Source organism: Squalius cephalus, assembly GCF_949319135.1.
Source record: "Squalius cephalus genome assembly, contig: scaffold_62, whole genome shotgun sequence".
NCBI classification, from domain to species: domain Eukaryota; kingdom Metazoa; phylum Chordata; class Actinopteri; order Cypriniformes; family Leuciscidae; genus Squalius; species Squalius cephalus.
The window spans coordinates 212,684-226,465 of NW_027645841.1; the positions used below are offsets into that span (position 1 = coordinate 212,684).

A 13,782-nucleotide genomic window follows, 5' to 3' on the forward strand; every position below is an offset into this window, starting at 1 on the left:
CAATGAGAATTGAGCAAAAAAGGTCAAATAAGTTATTCTTACCCAACTTCAAAAGACCCATGGTTGCTCATAACAAAAATAAATAAAATGTAAAAAAAATAAAAGCTGTTTTACAGTTTGCTTTTGTGATGGCCTCTTTGTCATTCGAACTTCTGTTTTTGTACTGAACATCAATACAAACTATAACAGGCAGACAACAACTTAAAACAAGAGCCACACTTTTTAAAACATTAAAGGAACTTTGGACTTTTGGGACTTTAGCTTATTCACCGTATACCCCAGAGTTAGATAAGTCCATACACACCCTTCTCATCTCCGTGCGTGCCGTAACTCTGTCTGACGCACACACCGCTAGCCTAGCTTAGCACAAAGACTGGAGGTAAACGGCTCCAGCTAGCACACTGCTCCCAATAAGTGACAAAATAACTATAACATTTTCCTATTTACATGTGATTTGTATAGTCACAGCGCGTACAAATAACAAGGTCACATGAGACACTGCCATCTTCTAACCGTTTACATACAGGGAACTATATTCTCATAGAATTTACTATATAGAAGGCGAAGCACTGCTGGCAGGAGTGATAAGCGCAACCCTCTGAGTGAACTCTCTGCCCCTCACCACGGGGCTTCTCAGGTGCTGCAAGCAAATCACTCTGCCAGTAACAGTGTTTCGCCTTCTGAGAATATAGTATGTATACGGTTAGAAGATGGCCGTGTGTCATGTGACCTTGTTATTTGTACACGCTGTGACTATACAAATCACAACATGTAAATAGGAAAATGTTGGTGTTTTTTTGTCACTTATTGGGAGCAGTATGCTAGCTGGAGCCATTTACCTCCAGTCTTTGTGCTAAGCTAGGCTAGCGGTGTGTGCGTCAGACAGAGTTACGGCACACACAGAGATGTGAAGGGTGTGTGTGGACTTATCTAACTCTGGGGGATACGGTGAATAAGCTAATGTCCCAAAAAGTTGGCGTGTTCCTTTAACACAAACATAGAAACACCACCACAATTCTCAATTGTATTTAAATCTTTTCTTTTTCTGACTGCCTCTTTGCAGCTATTCCTCTATTTCGAACAAAGTCCCTTATATTTTGCACCGTTCTTTGTGCCAACACGGGGTCTTCCACTAGTTTGCAGTGACTGCATTCAGTTTTGGTGGCCAGTTTTCCCCTGCTTACATGACCTTTGAAGTGTCGCATTACTGCGGCGACCTCAGCCTTAGACCACACTTTCTTTGCCACTCTTCTGGATCCATGTTCCTCATCAGCATAATTCCCTGGAAGATAGGCAAACAAAAAAAAGAATATATCACAAACAAAATTTGTTGTCCAGTTGAAGCCATCAAAACATGAGTTCAGTTAATGCCACAGTTGACAAGAAATTGCAGTTTACTTTTCTTAATTCACTCTGGGTATCAGTTGGTTGCTCACTCGATGTGATTTCACCAATTTTACTAGCCCACATTAGAGTGTGGACAATATGGAGTGTAATATTAGAATGTCTTTGCTGTTCATCTATTTATGTGGCCAAACCTTTTGATATTTGAATTAATTGCAGTAAGTAATACTACAATTAGTAACATGTCTTAAGTAATTTTGGCATTGTACTTCAACACACCGTATTTTAAATGAAACAAAGACTATGGGGTTTAAGGTCTGATTCTCAGTTTAAATCTGATTTCATAAGGTTAGCTAAATAGTGTTGGAACTTGGTCTGAAAGTTTAGTCTTGATATTGAAACCGTACGTAACAATCAGCTTAATACTACTTTTAACCTCTTAATCTTCCAGATTTTGTGGCATGTTGTGACTCAGTCATTCAGACCAATTCATTTTTAGTCTTTTAACTTGCTAAAAAGAGAATTAATAGAACGTACTCATGGGCAATCAAGAAAACATGTGAAGAGAAGGAGGTAACTTTACTTTTATCTCAAATTCAATATACAGGGTGGGCCATTTATATGGATACACCGTAACAACATGGGAATGGTTGGTGATATTAAAGTCCTGTTTGTGGCACATTAGTATATGTGAGGGGGCAAACTCCTCAAGATGGGTGGTGACCATGACATATACTAATGTGCCACAAACAGGACTTTAATATCACCAACCATTCCCATGTTATTACGGTGTATCCATATAAATGGCCCACCCTGTACATTTCCTGATAATAAAGTAAGTGTATATGCTCTCTTGCAGACAAGATGTTTTGTACAAATGCAGTAGAGTTAAATTCAGGGCTATTTATTTATATCTCTTTCTTTAAGATTACTCTCTTGCATTTTGATAGTTGAAAACTTCAGAGACAGGAAACATCACAAAGACGTGCATAATAATCCTTCTGTTAAAGGGATACTTCACCGTTTTTTCATATTAAACTATCTTATTCCCTTAACTAAGACGAGTTGATACATACCTGTCTCGTCTCAGTGCGTGCACTCAATCGCTCTGGCGCGCGGCGTCAGTTTGATAGCACTTAGCTTAGCCCAGTTCAATCAGTAGGATCCAAACAGAGATGAAGCTAGAAGCGACCAAACACCTCCACGTTTTCCCTATTTAAATACAGTTACACGAGTAGTTACACGACCAAGTATGGTGACACACTGTTCTATAATGTATGGCGCAATTGCACTGGAAGCACTTCGACTGGGCGCAGTAAAAAGTCACACTTGAAAAATCTTCTCCCCCCTCCCTCTCACTTCTGTCATTAGAACCAACGTGACTTTTTACTGCGCCCAGTCGAAGTGCTTCCAGTGCTATTCCGCCATACATTATAGGACAGTGACAGTGTGTCACCATACTTGGTCGTGTAAATACTCGTGTAACTGTATTTAAATAGGGAAAACGTGGAGGTGTTTGGTCACTGCTAGCTTCATCTCTGTTTGGTCCCTATTGAATGAACTGGGCTAAGCTAAGCGCTTTCAAAGTGTCGCCACGCACCAGAGCGATTGAGTGCACGCACTGAGACGAGAGAGGTATGCATCAACTCGTCTTAGTTAAGGGAATAACAGTTGAAGTAAAAAAACTGAAAAAACGGTGAAGTATCCCTTTAAGGGAGTTGGGCAAAGTAAGAATTTCATTGTAGGGTATAAACCACTGTTTCTTCTGTGCATAGACAATAAATCTCTTGAATCTGAATCTTACCTTCAGAGAGAGGTACACTCTCACTTACTGTGGACGACACAAATGACACTGATCCTGTTGAAAACATCATTTAACAAGTTACTTTTGTCACAGGAAAAAATACATTTTATCAGCAGTGACTATGAATTGAATTAACATACCAAAGTCTCCCATGTCATGGTCTTGCTCTGTGGTTGTAGAGTCAAAAACCATAGGCTCCACAGTTCCAAGCTCTGATGCGGTGAGATCTGTGTTGCTGTCATCAGATTCGCTCCCACTGTCTTCAGCATCACTTAACGCAATCTCATCTGGAAAATGGCATTAGTAAAACTCAGAGGTGTAAAGAGTACCTAAAAAACCATACTTGAGTAAAAAGACAGATACCTTGCAGCATAAATTACTCTATTACAAGTTACAAGTCACCAATACGACTCGAGTAAAAGTGATTTTAACAGTACTTTACTTATACTAAATTTAGGCTCTAAAATGCACTAGTCCTTGACACCTGAGACATGCAGGTGAAAATAAGAAACAGTTGATTTGTAAAATGAGAAGTCATGTTTATTTTCTAAAATCTAAATAAAACTGAACACCTCAATAGTGCAATAAATCAGGGTCGACACAACAGCCTCTTAAAGGGATTGTTCACCCAAAAATGAAAATTCTGTCTTCATGTAGTCAACCTCAAGTTGTTCCAAACCTGTATACATTTCTTTGTTCTGCTGTACACAAAGATAGACATTTTATATATTTTTGTAACCAAGCAGATCTTGCCAGCCATTGACTAGTACAGCAGAACAAAGACAAGTTTGGAACAACTTGAGGGTGAGTAAATGACAGAATTTTCATTTTTGGGTGAACCATCTATTTAAGTGTCTACAAACTCTCAAGTCTCAGCTAAGCTCAGGTGCACAAAAAGGCCACACGTAAACCAATATCCTTCAAAAAGGCCTTGTCAATATAGTGGATAAATAAAATAATGTTAAGTAAAATTAAATAGTCAAAGTCTACTTGCACTGGATGTGCTGGTTTTGGACTCATCACTGGCTGCAGTCATGACCTCATCTCCTAAATCAAACGTCTGCGATTTAGCACCTACTAAATGCACTGGCATTCACGTAAAGTAGACTTGTTGAAAGGTTTGGGTGAGTAAGGGCAAAATGCACAAGATATAGTTCAGTCAATGCCACTTAGATGGAAATATCACTTCTTTATAGCAGAAACAAACTGCTGCAAGTTAGGTGCCATGCAAAATGTAATTTGTAATTGCATTACTCATCACAAATGTATTGGAGTAAAAAGTACATTTACTTCAAAAATGTAGTCAAGTAGAGTAAAAGTAGCTAATATCTTTGATACTCAATACAACTACAAAGTAGCCAAAAAGATACTCAAGTACAGTTACTAATTACATTTACTCAAATAGTTTACAGCTCTGGTAAAACTCTCATAAATAGCTGGACATAAAAATCTGTGGTTGAAATAGCCACATCAAATAAAAAGACCTAGGGAAAATATAGTACTTGGTTTTGTACTTGCCACTTTTTGCAAAGTAACTATTTTTACTTGAGTAGTTTTGAGCTATTATACCTGCGTTTATGTTTAATGTGGTCCATGAGCACATAAGATAAATTATTACACAATATGATTTTAGGTTAATATTTAACATAATTCGACTGCACCTACACAAGCAATTTTGAATTACTGTCCAGCCATACTGTAGACTTAAGTTTATATTTCTGAATAGTAGTCCTCGACTCATATTTGGACATGAAAGGTGATTTTTTTTCTTGGAAAAGGATGCTGATGACGCCAAGTCTAGATGTTTATAAATTAACATTCAAAGGAAAAAACAAAAACTCAGATAATATCTACAAGGGCTAATGTCTGTACAAACCTTCAATTTCAATCTCATCCAGTGACTTCCCCTGCATGCTGGAAAGGTTTCCTTTCTCCATTGACAAAAGGAGTTTGGAAATCTTAGCCAGTTGTGTTGTGGGAACTGGTAATCTGTAGAAGTCGCGGTGAACACGAATGTCGTGACCCAGGAAATCTGCAACCTGATCAAGTTCATTGTGTTTTAAATTAAGGACTTGTGAGAGTGTGGCAACATGTTTCCTGAGTTGTGTTGACCTAAGGTACTCAGGGTGCTTTGCTCCACACTGGCTTGCATGAACACGCAAACAGTCCTGTCCTCTGTAGTGGCTCATTGACGTTGGTCTTGCAAACAGGAAGACATTTGTGGCACAAACGCCACATTCAGTTCTTCTACTGGCAAGCAGTGACAAAGCATCCACCACACTTGGTGTGAGCAGAACGGCAACCTTTCTGCCCCTTTTCCCCATGATTTCAATTCGGCTGAAATAGTTACAAAGCTTCTGTTCAGTCTTCGACAACCCCAGTGCAACATCTTCATGGAGCTTTGTGTTGTCCCTTTCATGAAAACTTTTGAGGCGCATTTTCGAAACTTCCCCAGCACGTCTTCGATTGAAGACAATGATTTGTGCAAGTGTGAGTTTTGCAAGTTGAGCATAGTTCTGAGTGGTGGCCTCTTCCTTCAAGCTGCAGAAGGCACTTTCTGCAGATTTCTCTAGGTACTGATGAAGGATCTGAACATCTTCAGTGAAGGGCAATGTTGATGGTTTATTGTATTTGGCATCACTCAGTGTGTTCAGGGCACTGTGAGACACCAACTCAGACCACCTGGAGGTGTACAACTTCTTGAATATGTCAGTGTGCCTGATCAGTTCTTCATCTTCTGCCATGAGTGCCCTACAATGAATAATGTCCGCGATTTTCTTCAGTGTATGCCCCAGTTTCAGCGCAAGGCTTGGTTTCTGGTACGAGTGTTTTTGTTCATCAAAACCTGAAACTTTCTTTACTGCTTGCACAACTCTCTGGAAGTTAGCAGGTTTAACAGCGTCCTCTAGGTTATGTTCTGAGAATTCTGTACGCAGGCATAACAACAAACGCCCCACTTCACGGAGCTTTTGTCGAATGTATTCATATTTTGTAGGGTCTTGTCCATGTTTGTTGTAGAGTGACTGGGCAAACTGAATGATAGAGAAGTCATTTCGCACAACTTAGGCCACCTCATCTTGTTTCATGACACTAATGAGCTTCCACACTCCACTTGAGATCTGCTGACAGAATGTAGACTCCAGAGTTGCAGCCAAGCCCAGTACCTTGGTTCTCCCAGGTGTCTCACCCAAATCTTCGTTTTCTGGCTTAAAGGGGCATCTGCGGACATGTCTCCAAAGCTCCTTACGTATGTGCATCCCTTGACAATACATACAGTGGATAAACTTTCCTGCCAGTGCTTTAGCTTTTGGCTTTCTCTTCACTTTCAGTGATCCTGTTCCATCTTGCAAAACTGCAATGTTATGTTTAAAATTTCCCTTATTCCTCAGTTTTTCTAATAATATCTTGCGCTCTTTTGAGTCCTCAGGAAGGGAAAATGCTTGGACAATTTCAGTATGTGTCTTGTGTGTTTTCAAGTGGCGGGAAATTTTGCTTTGTGGCTTACCACAAACATAACAGTAATTTTTTTTACTCATAATCAGATGCGGTAATTCTTGTTCATGAGTCACAGCTTCATCCTCTAACTTATCCTTTGATGAGTCTTTGATAGAATTTGCTGAATTAGATGTGTCAGCAGCATTGGGAATCATCTTATTTTTAAGGGGTGGCCGACATTTTGATATACTGGGCATAACTGGGGTGCCTGTGTCTGACCCAAAAGATGTTCCAACATCAGGTACTACTGGTTTTACTTGAATATGTGCAGCTCTTGCCTGACTTGACATTAAGGGTATGCTGGCATCTGAATCATATTCATCTTCATATTCTGACTCCGAATCAGGTATGTATTCCTTGTCAGACATGTCCTCAGCATCATCAGATGATATTTGGTCCAATTCTGGATGTGGAATTTTGTCCTGATCTGACAGCAGTTCATCCTCAGAAGCCTCAGGAGACTGTTGCGCCTGAATTGGTGAGAAAGCAAATTATTTTACATGTTGATTGAATCTTATAGACAGTTCAAGTTCAACACTCACTTAGTAGATACTCACCTGTGCTGTGCTGTTAAAGTCATCTCTTTTAATTTGCTTGAGGCAGGATTTATGCCAGACCCCTGAACAAACTGGAACACATTTGATTAAAATAATGTTAACACTGCAGGTCTATTTAAGTGGTTAGAGCACAACACATATACACTCTATACTAATTCACTAAATATCTAACCTGTGCATCGATAGCCAAGCCACTTGAAGGAAGACACGGGTCCCACACAACGAACTCACTTGTCCAAGGAGGATACTGTTGCGCACACAAGGCGGTGTTTTTGACACTGTTGGCGAAAAATTTAATTGTAGTATTTATTTATGCCACATAGTTTGGACAGAAAGATATTTCATATTTACATGTCGATATCCAATCATTTTAAATCCAATACCAATGTGACATTTAAATTACCTCATACATATGATTACCCTTTTATTGCATTGTATTTTGTTATTTATTGCGTATCTTATTTATATGCAGCTTATTTAAAGCATATCCTATATGAAGATATACCTTCTTCATATTTTTAAATTGTAGATGGAGAATTTGTGGTTAGCCTCAGTGCCAGGAGCTGACTTCTTGTAGCCCAGTATAACTAATAGGGTGCTTATCCATTACATGTAACCAAACAACTTAGCATTCACATTAAACCAACATACAGATCCAATGCAGGCCGTCTTAAAAACCAAAGTGATGCCTCTGGGGACAGGACTCTAAACTGTATGGACCTCCCAAGTCATATTTTGGTGGGATTAAGGGTTTGATACACATACACTCAGCTATTATACTGACTGAAGCTTGAAAAAGCACGTTTAGACAATGTCCTTCCATTCCATTGTCCACATAAAGCATGTTCTACTCAGGCGACTGTCCACATAAAGCATGTTCTACTCAGGCGACTACACACACACACACACACACACACATATTGAAATAGGTTGGTAGATTTGACATTTTGCCACAAATAAGTTGTACATGAGATTTAATTTACCTCTCCAACCTTGGTGCATGGGCTGAGCTCTGGACTAGTCTGATTCGGGTGGCCGACGGCTGTATGGGTGCACTTGCTCTCAGTGGTCAGCTGTAGAAGATGAAACAGAGACAAAGGACAATAAAGAGAAAGTCCAGGGAACGTGACACTAGAGAGGACATTTGACATCTGAATTAAAAAAATAAACCATTTCTACTGTTGACAGAAAGACAGAGGAAAACCTTGCTTTAAAACTCACTGACAACTTCTTTGATATTAAAAATCAAGAGCAAGATATTAATACAAATCTATCTTTTGTGAGGACATACCTCTTCAGTATCATCAGTTGTGGATGGGGGATTTGTGGTACCACACATCTTTGGAGCCATTTCATCATCAAGGCCGTGTTCACCGCGACTTCTACAGATTACCAGTTCCCACAACACAACTAGCTAAGATTTCCAAACTCCTTTTGTCAATGGAGAAAGGAAACCTTTCCAGCATGCAGGGGAAGTCACTGGATGAGATTGAAGGTTTGTGCAGAATTTAGCCCTTGTGGATATTATCTGAGTTTTTGCATATCCTATATAAAGATATACCTTCTTCATATTTTTAAATTGTAGATGGAGAATTTGTGGTTAGCCTCAGTGCCAGGAGCTGACTTCAGGGTTTCCCGCAGCACTTTGGAACTAAGGCGGCCGCCTAAGCAACGGACGCCTGCCGCCTTAACTACGTCTTCAAAAAAAATGTTTACATCACTTTTAAAAAACTGGTGCTTAAATTAGCGTCAATTCTGAGGGAGTTTGTTTGACATGCGATCTGAGTCTGACCAATCAAAATCCACCATTTTTGTCAGACAAAGCAGTCAGGAGAGTTAGATTAACGTCGGTGGATTTGACCTTGGCTTTAACTGATCGGCAATCTCACGACACATTAAAGAGCCACAAAACGTTAGGCCTATTTAGTGTTTAATTTTCTTTGAGTGACCAAATTTGAAAGTTGAGACTTTGTTTCATATTAAATATTAACGTTAGCTGCTCGGTCCTGTCTGTCAGCGCGTTGTCAGACTCAGTGTCCTCTATTTTTCACTGCTTGAGAACATGGGTTGAATCCGAAAGTTTAAAAATAAAACTATAAAGCGATCTAATAAAGCGATCTTACACGCGTGTTATGGTTTGTTCAAGCCCGAAAGAGAACTCGACACTGACGTGCGTCTTTTCTGTGTGTGCACGTGTGAGTGTGATAGGCAGGACTTACAGCGGGGTCTCTTTAGTCTTGTCGCGCTTGAAAGTTGTATTGACATTCGTAAGGAAAAGTTTATCAAGTTCATTATTCATGGTGAAAATGATTCTAATTAGTACTTTCATGTAAAATAAAAATCACTTTAAGAAAATAATATTTTAATAATGTGAACAATTCTGTCTCAAGGTTTTTTTTATGTTATTTAATATAATTTCTTAGTTATTTTTAAATGTCACACCATAGGACACATTTACAGAACTGTTGAGTGAAAACGTGAAAAAAATATGTTAAGTCATTGACAAAATGAGCAACCACTACTATTTTCTGAAACTGCAGTTTTCATACTCCAAAAATATATGTATTTTTTCTTAAAAAGTTATGTTTTCCATAAAAAGTACCTTTTTTTTGGCCATTTGTCAACTACCCCATATATATATATAAAACAGATATATATATATATATATATATATAAAACAGATATATATATATATATATATATATATATATATATATATATATATATATATATATATATATATAAAACAGATATTTACATTTACATTTATATTCATTTAGCTGACGCTTTTATCCAAAGCGACTTACAATTGCTATATATGTCAGAGGTCGCACGCCTCTGGAGCAACTAGGGGTTAAGTGTCTTGCTCAAGGGACACATTGGTGTCTCACAGTGGATTCGAACCCGGGTCTCTCACACCAAAGGCATGTGTCTTATCCATTGCGCCACACCACCCCTATATATATATATATAAAACAGATATATATATACCCCCCCCCCCCCCCGAGTCTGTATGCAACCCCACCACCTTAACTAGCACGTTTTCTGCGGGAAACCCTGGACTTCTTGTAGCCCAGTATAACTAATAGGGTGCTTAACCATTACATGTAACCAAACAACTTAGCATTCACATTAAACCAACATACAGATCCAATGCAGGCCGTCTTAAAAACCAAAGTGATGCCTCTGGGGACAGGACTCTAAACTGTATGGACCTCCCAAGTCATGTTTGGGTGGGGTTCAGGGTTTGATACACATACACTCAGATATTATACTGACTGAAGCTTGAAAAAGCGCGTTTAGACAATGTCCTTCCATTCCATTGTCCACATAAAGCATGTTCTACTCAGGCGACTGTCCACATAAAGCATGTTCTACTCAGGCGACTACACACACACACACACACACACACACATATTGAAATAGGTTGGTAGATTTGACATTTTGCCACAAATAAGTTGTACATGAGATTTAATTTACCTCTCCAACCTTGGTGCATGGGCTGAGCTCTGGACTAGTCTGATTCGGGTGGCCGACGGCTGTATGGGTGCACTTGCTCTCAGTGGTCAGCTGTAGAAGAACAAAGGACAATAAAGAGAAAGTCCAGGGAACGTGACACTAAAGAGGACATTTGATATTTGAATTAAAAAAAATAAACCATTCTACAGTTGACAAAGACAGAGGAAAACCTTGCTTTAAAACTCACTGACAACTTCTTTGATATTAACAATCAGAGCAAGATATTAAAGGGGGGGTGAAATGCTCATTTTCACTCAATCTCCTGTTAATCTTGAGTACCTATAGAGTAGTATTGCATCCTTCATATCTCCAAAAAGTCTTTAGGTTTATTATATTTATAAAAGACAGATAGGCTGTACGGAGTCTTTCCGGAAAAAAACAAGCGTCTGGAGGCGGGCCGTGCGGCCGGTGGTAAAGCTGTGCTAACCGAGCTAACAACACACAGAGACATTTTTGAAGCAGTTTTACTCACCGCCAGCGACCGCGAACCTTTATCATTGTGACTGCTCGATCCTTAAGCATTAGACAATCTGCAAATCCGTCGATCTGGGCTTTGTTTATAAAACAATCATCGTCGAAATGCAGGGAACAAACAGTCTTGCACAAAAACAAACAGTCTCTGAAAAAACAAACGCCTGGTCCCTTAACGCTGGGTTCTTTAGGAATCTGTGCAGGGTTGTCTTGCCCTGGCAACCAAAAAAACACTTCTTTGGTGACATTGACTTCCCTGAAGCCGAGCAGGGCGTTTTGATGAGGTACTGCTTTCACTCTCTCTCTCTCTGTCTGGTCTACGAGTGCGTGCGCGCCCGCGATCTTACCGGAGAAGTGCCCTTAGGACCCATATAAGGAAATTCCGCCCCATCTTACGTGACACAGACCCATACTCGAAAAAAACTTTCCGAAACTTGTGACAAACCGGAAGGACAATTTTTTGGCACAGACATACTCCTTCAAACGTACAATTTAATTTTTGAAACTTTGTCCATGTTTAGCATGGGAATCCAACTCTTTAACAGTGTAAAAAACTCAGTATGGATGAAATAGCATTTCACCCCCCCCTTTAATAAAAATCTATCTTTTGTGAGGACATACCTCTTCAGTATCATCAGTTGTGGATGGGGGATTTGTGGTACCACACATCTTTGGAGCCATTTCATCATCAAGGCCCTGTAAAAAGGAAAAAACAAACAAAAAATATTGTAGACCGTGGATTATGAAAACTACACTCTGATGAACACATTAGTGTTCACCGCGACTTCTACAGATTACCAGTTCCCACAACACAACTAGCTAAGATTTCCAAACTCCTTTTGTCAATGGAGAAAGGAAACCTTTCCAGCATGCAGGGGAAGTCACTGGATGAGATTGAAATTGAAGGTTTGTGCAGAATTTAGCCCTTGTAGATATTATCTGAGTTTTTGTTTTTTCCTTTGAATGTTTGAATGCAGCTTATTTAAAGCATATCCTATATGAAGATATACCTTCTTCATATTTTTAAATTGTAGATGGAGAATTTGTGGTTAGCCTCAGTGCCAGGAGCTGACTTATTGTAGCCCAGTATAACTAATAGGGTGCCTATCCATTACATGTAACCAAACAACTTAGCATTCACATTAAACCAACATACAGATCCAATGCAGGCCGTCTTAAAAACCAAAGTGATGCCTCTGGGGACAGGACTCTAAACTGTATGGACCTCCCAAGTCATGTTTGGGTGGGGTTCAGGGTTTGATACACATACACTCAGATATTATACTGACTGAAGCTTGAAAAAGCGCGTTTAGACAATGTCCTTCCATTCCATTGTCCACATAAAGCATGTTCTACTCAGGCGCCTGTCCACATAAAGCATGTTCTACTCAGGCGACTACACACACACACACACACACACACACACACATATTGAAATAGGTTGGTAGATTTGACATTTTGCCACAAATAAGTTGTACATGAGATTTAATTTACCTCTCCAACCTTGGTGCATGGGCTGAGCTCTGGACTAGTCTGATTCGGGTGGCCGACGGCTGTATGGGTGCACTTGCTCTCAGTGGTCAGCTGTAGAAGATGAAACAGAGACAAAGGACAATAAAGAGAAAGTCCAGGGAGCGTGACACTAGAGAGGACATTTGATATTTGAATTAAAAAAAATAAACCATTCTACTGTTGACAGAAAGACAGAGGAAAACCTTGCTTTAAAACTCACTGACAACTTCTTTGATATTAACAATCAAGAGCAAGATATTAATAAAAATCTTTCTTTTGTGAGGACATACCTCTTCAGTATCATCAGTTGTGGATGGGGGATTTGTGGTACCACACATCTTTGGAGCCATTTCGTCATCAAGGCCCTGTAAAAAGGAAAATAAATATATATATATTGTAGACCGTGGACTATGAAAACTACACTCTGATGAACACAGTATTTGATGACTTCATTGTTTTTGTTCTACCAGTCTGTAATGGTCAGTATCATCTATGGTGTGCTGGTTAGGTGGTGCTAAGAAACTGCTAACAAAAGCTATAAAAATCATGTTCCTCCTGAAGCTAGATGGAAAATGTACAGTATTTTGGTATGTGAAATGTTCTATGGTTAAACCATTTCTTATATGAGAACTAACAATTTCACAAAGTCAAATTTTGCCCACCTTGCATCTCCATGGCCAGTCTGAGTCACCATAATTATAGGTGATCATCTCTCCTGGACTTATGTCTCGAACTGCAAACAAACAGAGATGGGGCATCCCTTGCACAGTGAGGTACTTTATCTTGGCATTAGGGTTTATATGGTCATCATTCTCTGTTGCTGCATCAACACTACAAAAACACAAGTAACATTTTCAAAACAATCAGTTTTTATACTAATGCAATGTAAATTAACCTGACGTGAGAAAAGAGAAAGAGAGTCATAATTCTGATTAGATTAACCAGTGACATACGTACCACCACAGTTTTCCATTAAAATGGAACTCGAACATAAACACTTTAAGGAGGTCATGGTAAATTCTCTGTCTCCTCTCACATTCTTGCTTGCTTATTAGATCCCCTCTGTATTCCAATAGAAAG

At 39.3% G+C, this 13,782-nt stretch overlaps 1 protein-coding gene across 1 annotated transcript; it reads right to left on the reverse strand.

Annotated features, from left to right (window-relative positions):
* Nucleotides 1–1,028: 1,028 nt before the first annotated feature.
* LOC307154121 (uncharacterized protein) lies at nt 1,029–13,052 on the reverse strand (the record flags this gene model as incomplete). Its single annotated transcript, XM_079898896.1, has 10 exons — nt 1,029–1,282; nt 3,149–3,202; nt 3,289–3,435; nt 5,025–6,074; nt 6,927–7,113; nt 8,184–8,273; nt 10,681–10,770; nt 11,812–11,886; nt 12,685–12,774; nt 12,993–13,052. The coding sequence occupies 10 exons, from the start codon at nt 13,050–13,052 to the stop codon at nt 1,029–1,031; spliced, it is 2,097 nt and encodes a 698-aa protein (XP_079755022.1).
* Nucleotides 13,053–13,782: the final 730 nt, after the last annotated feature.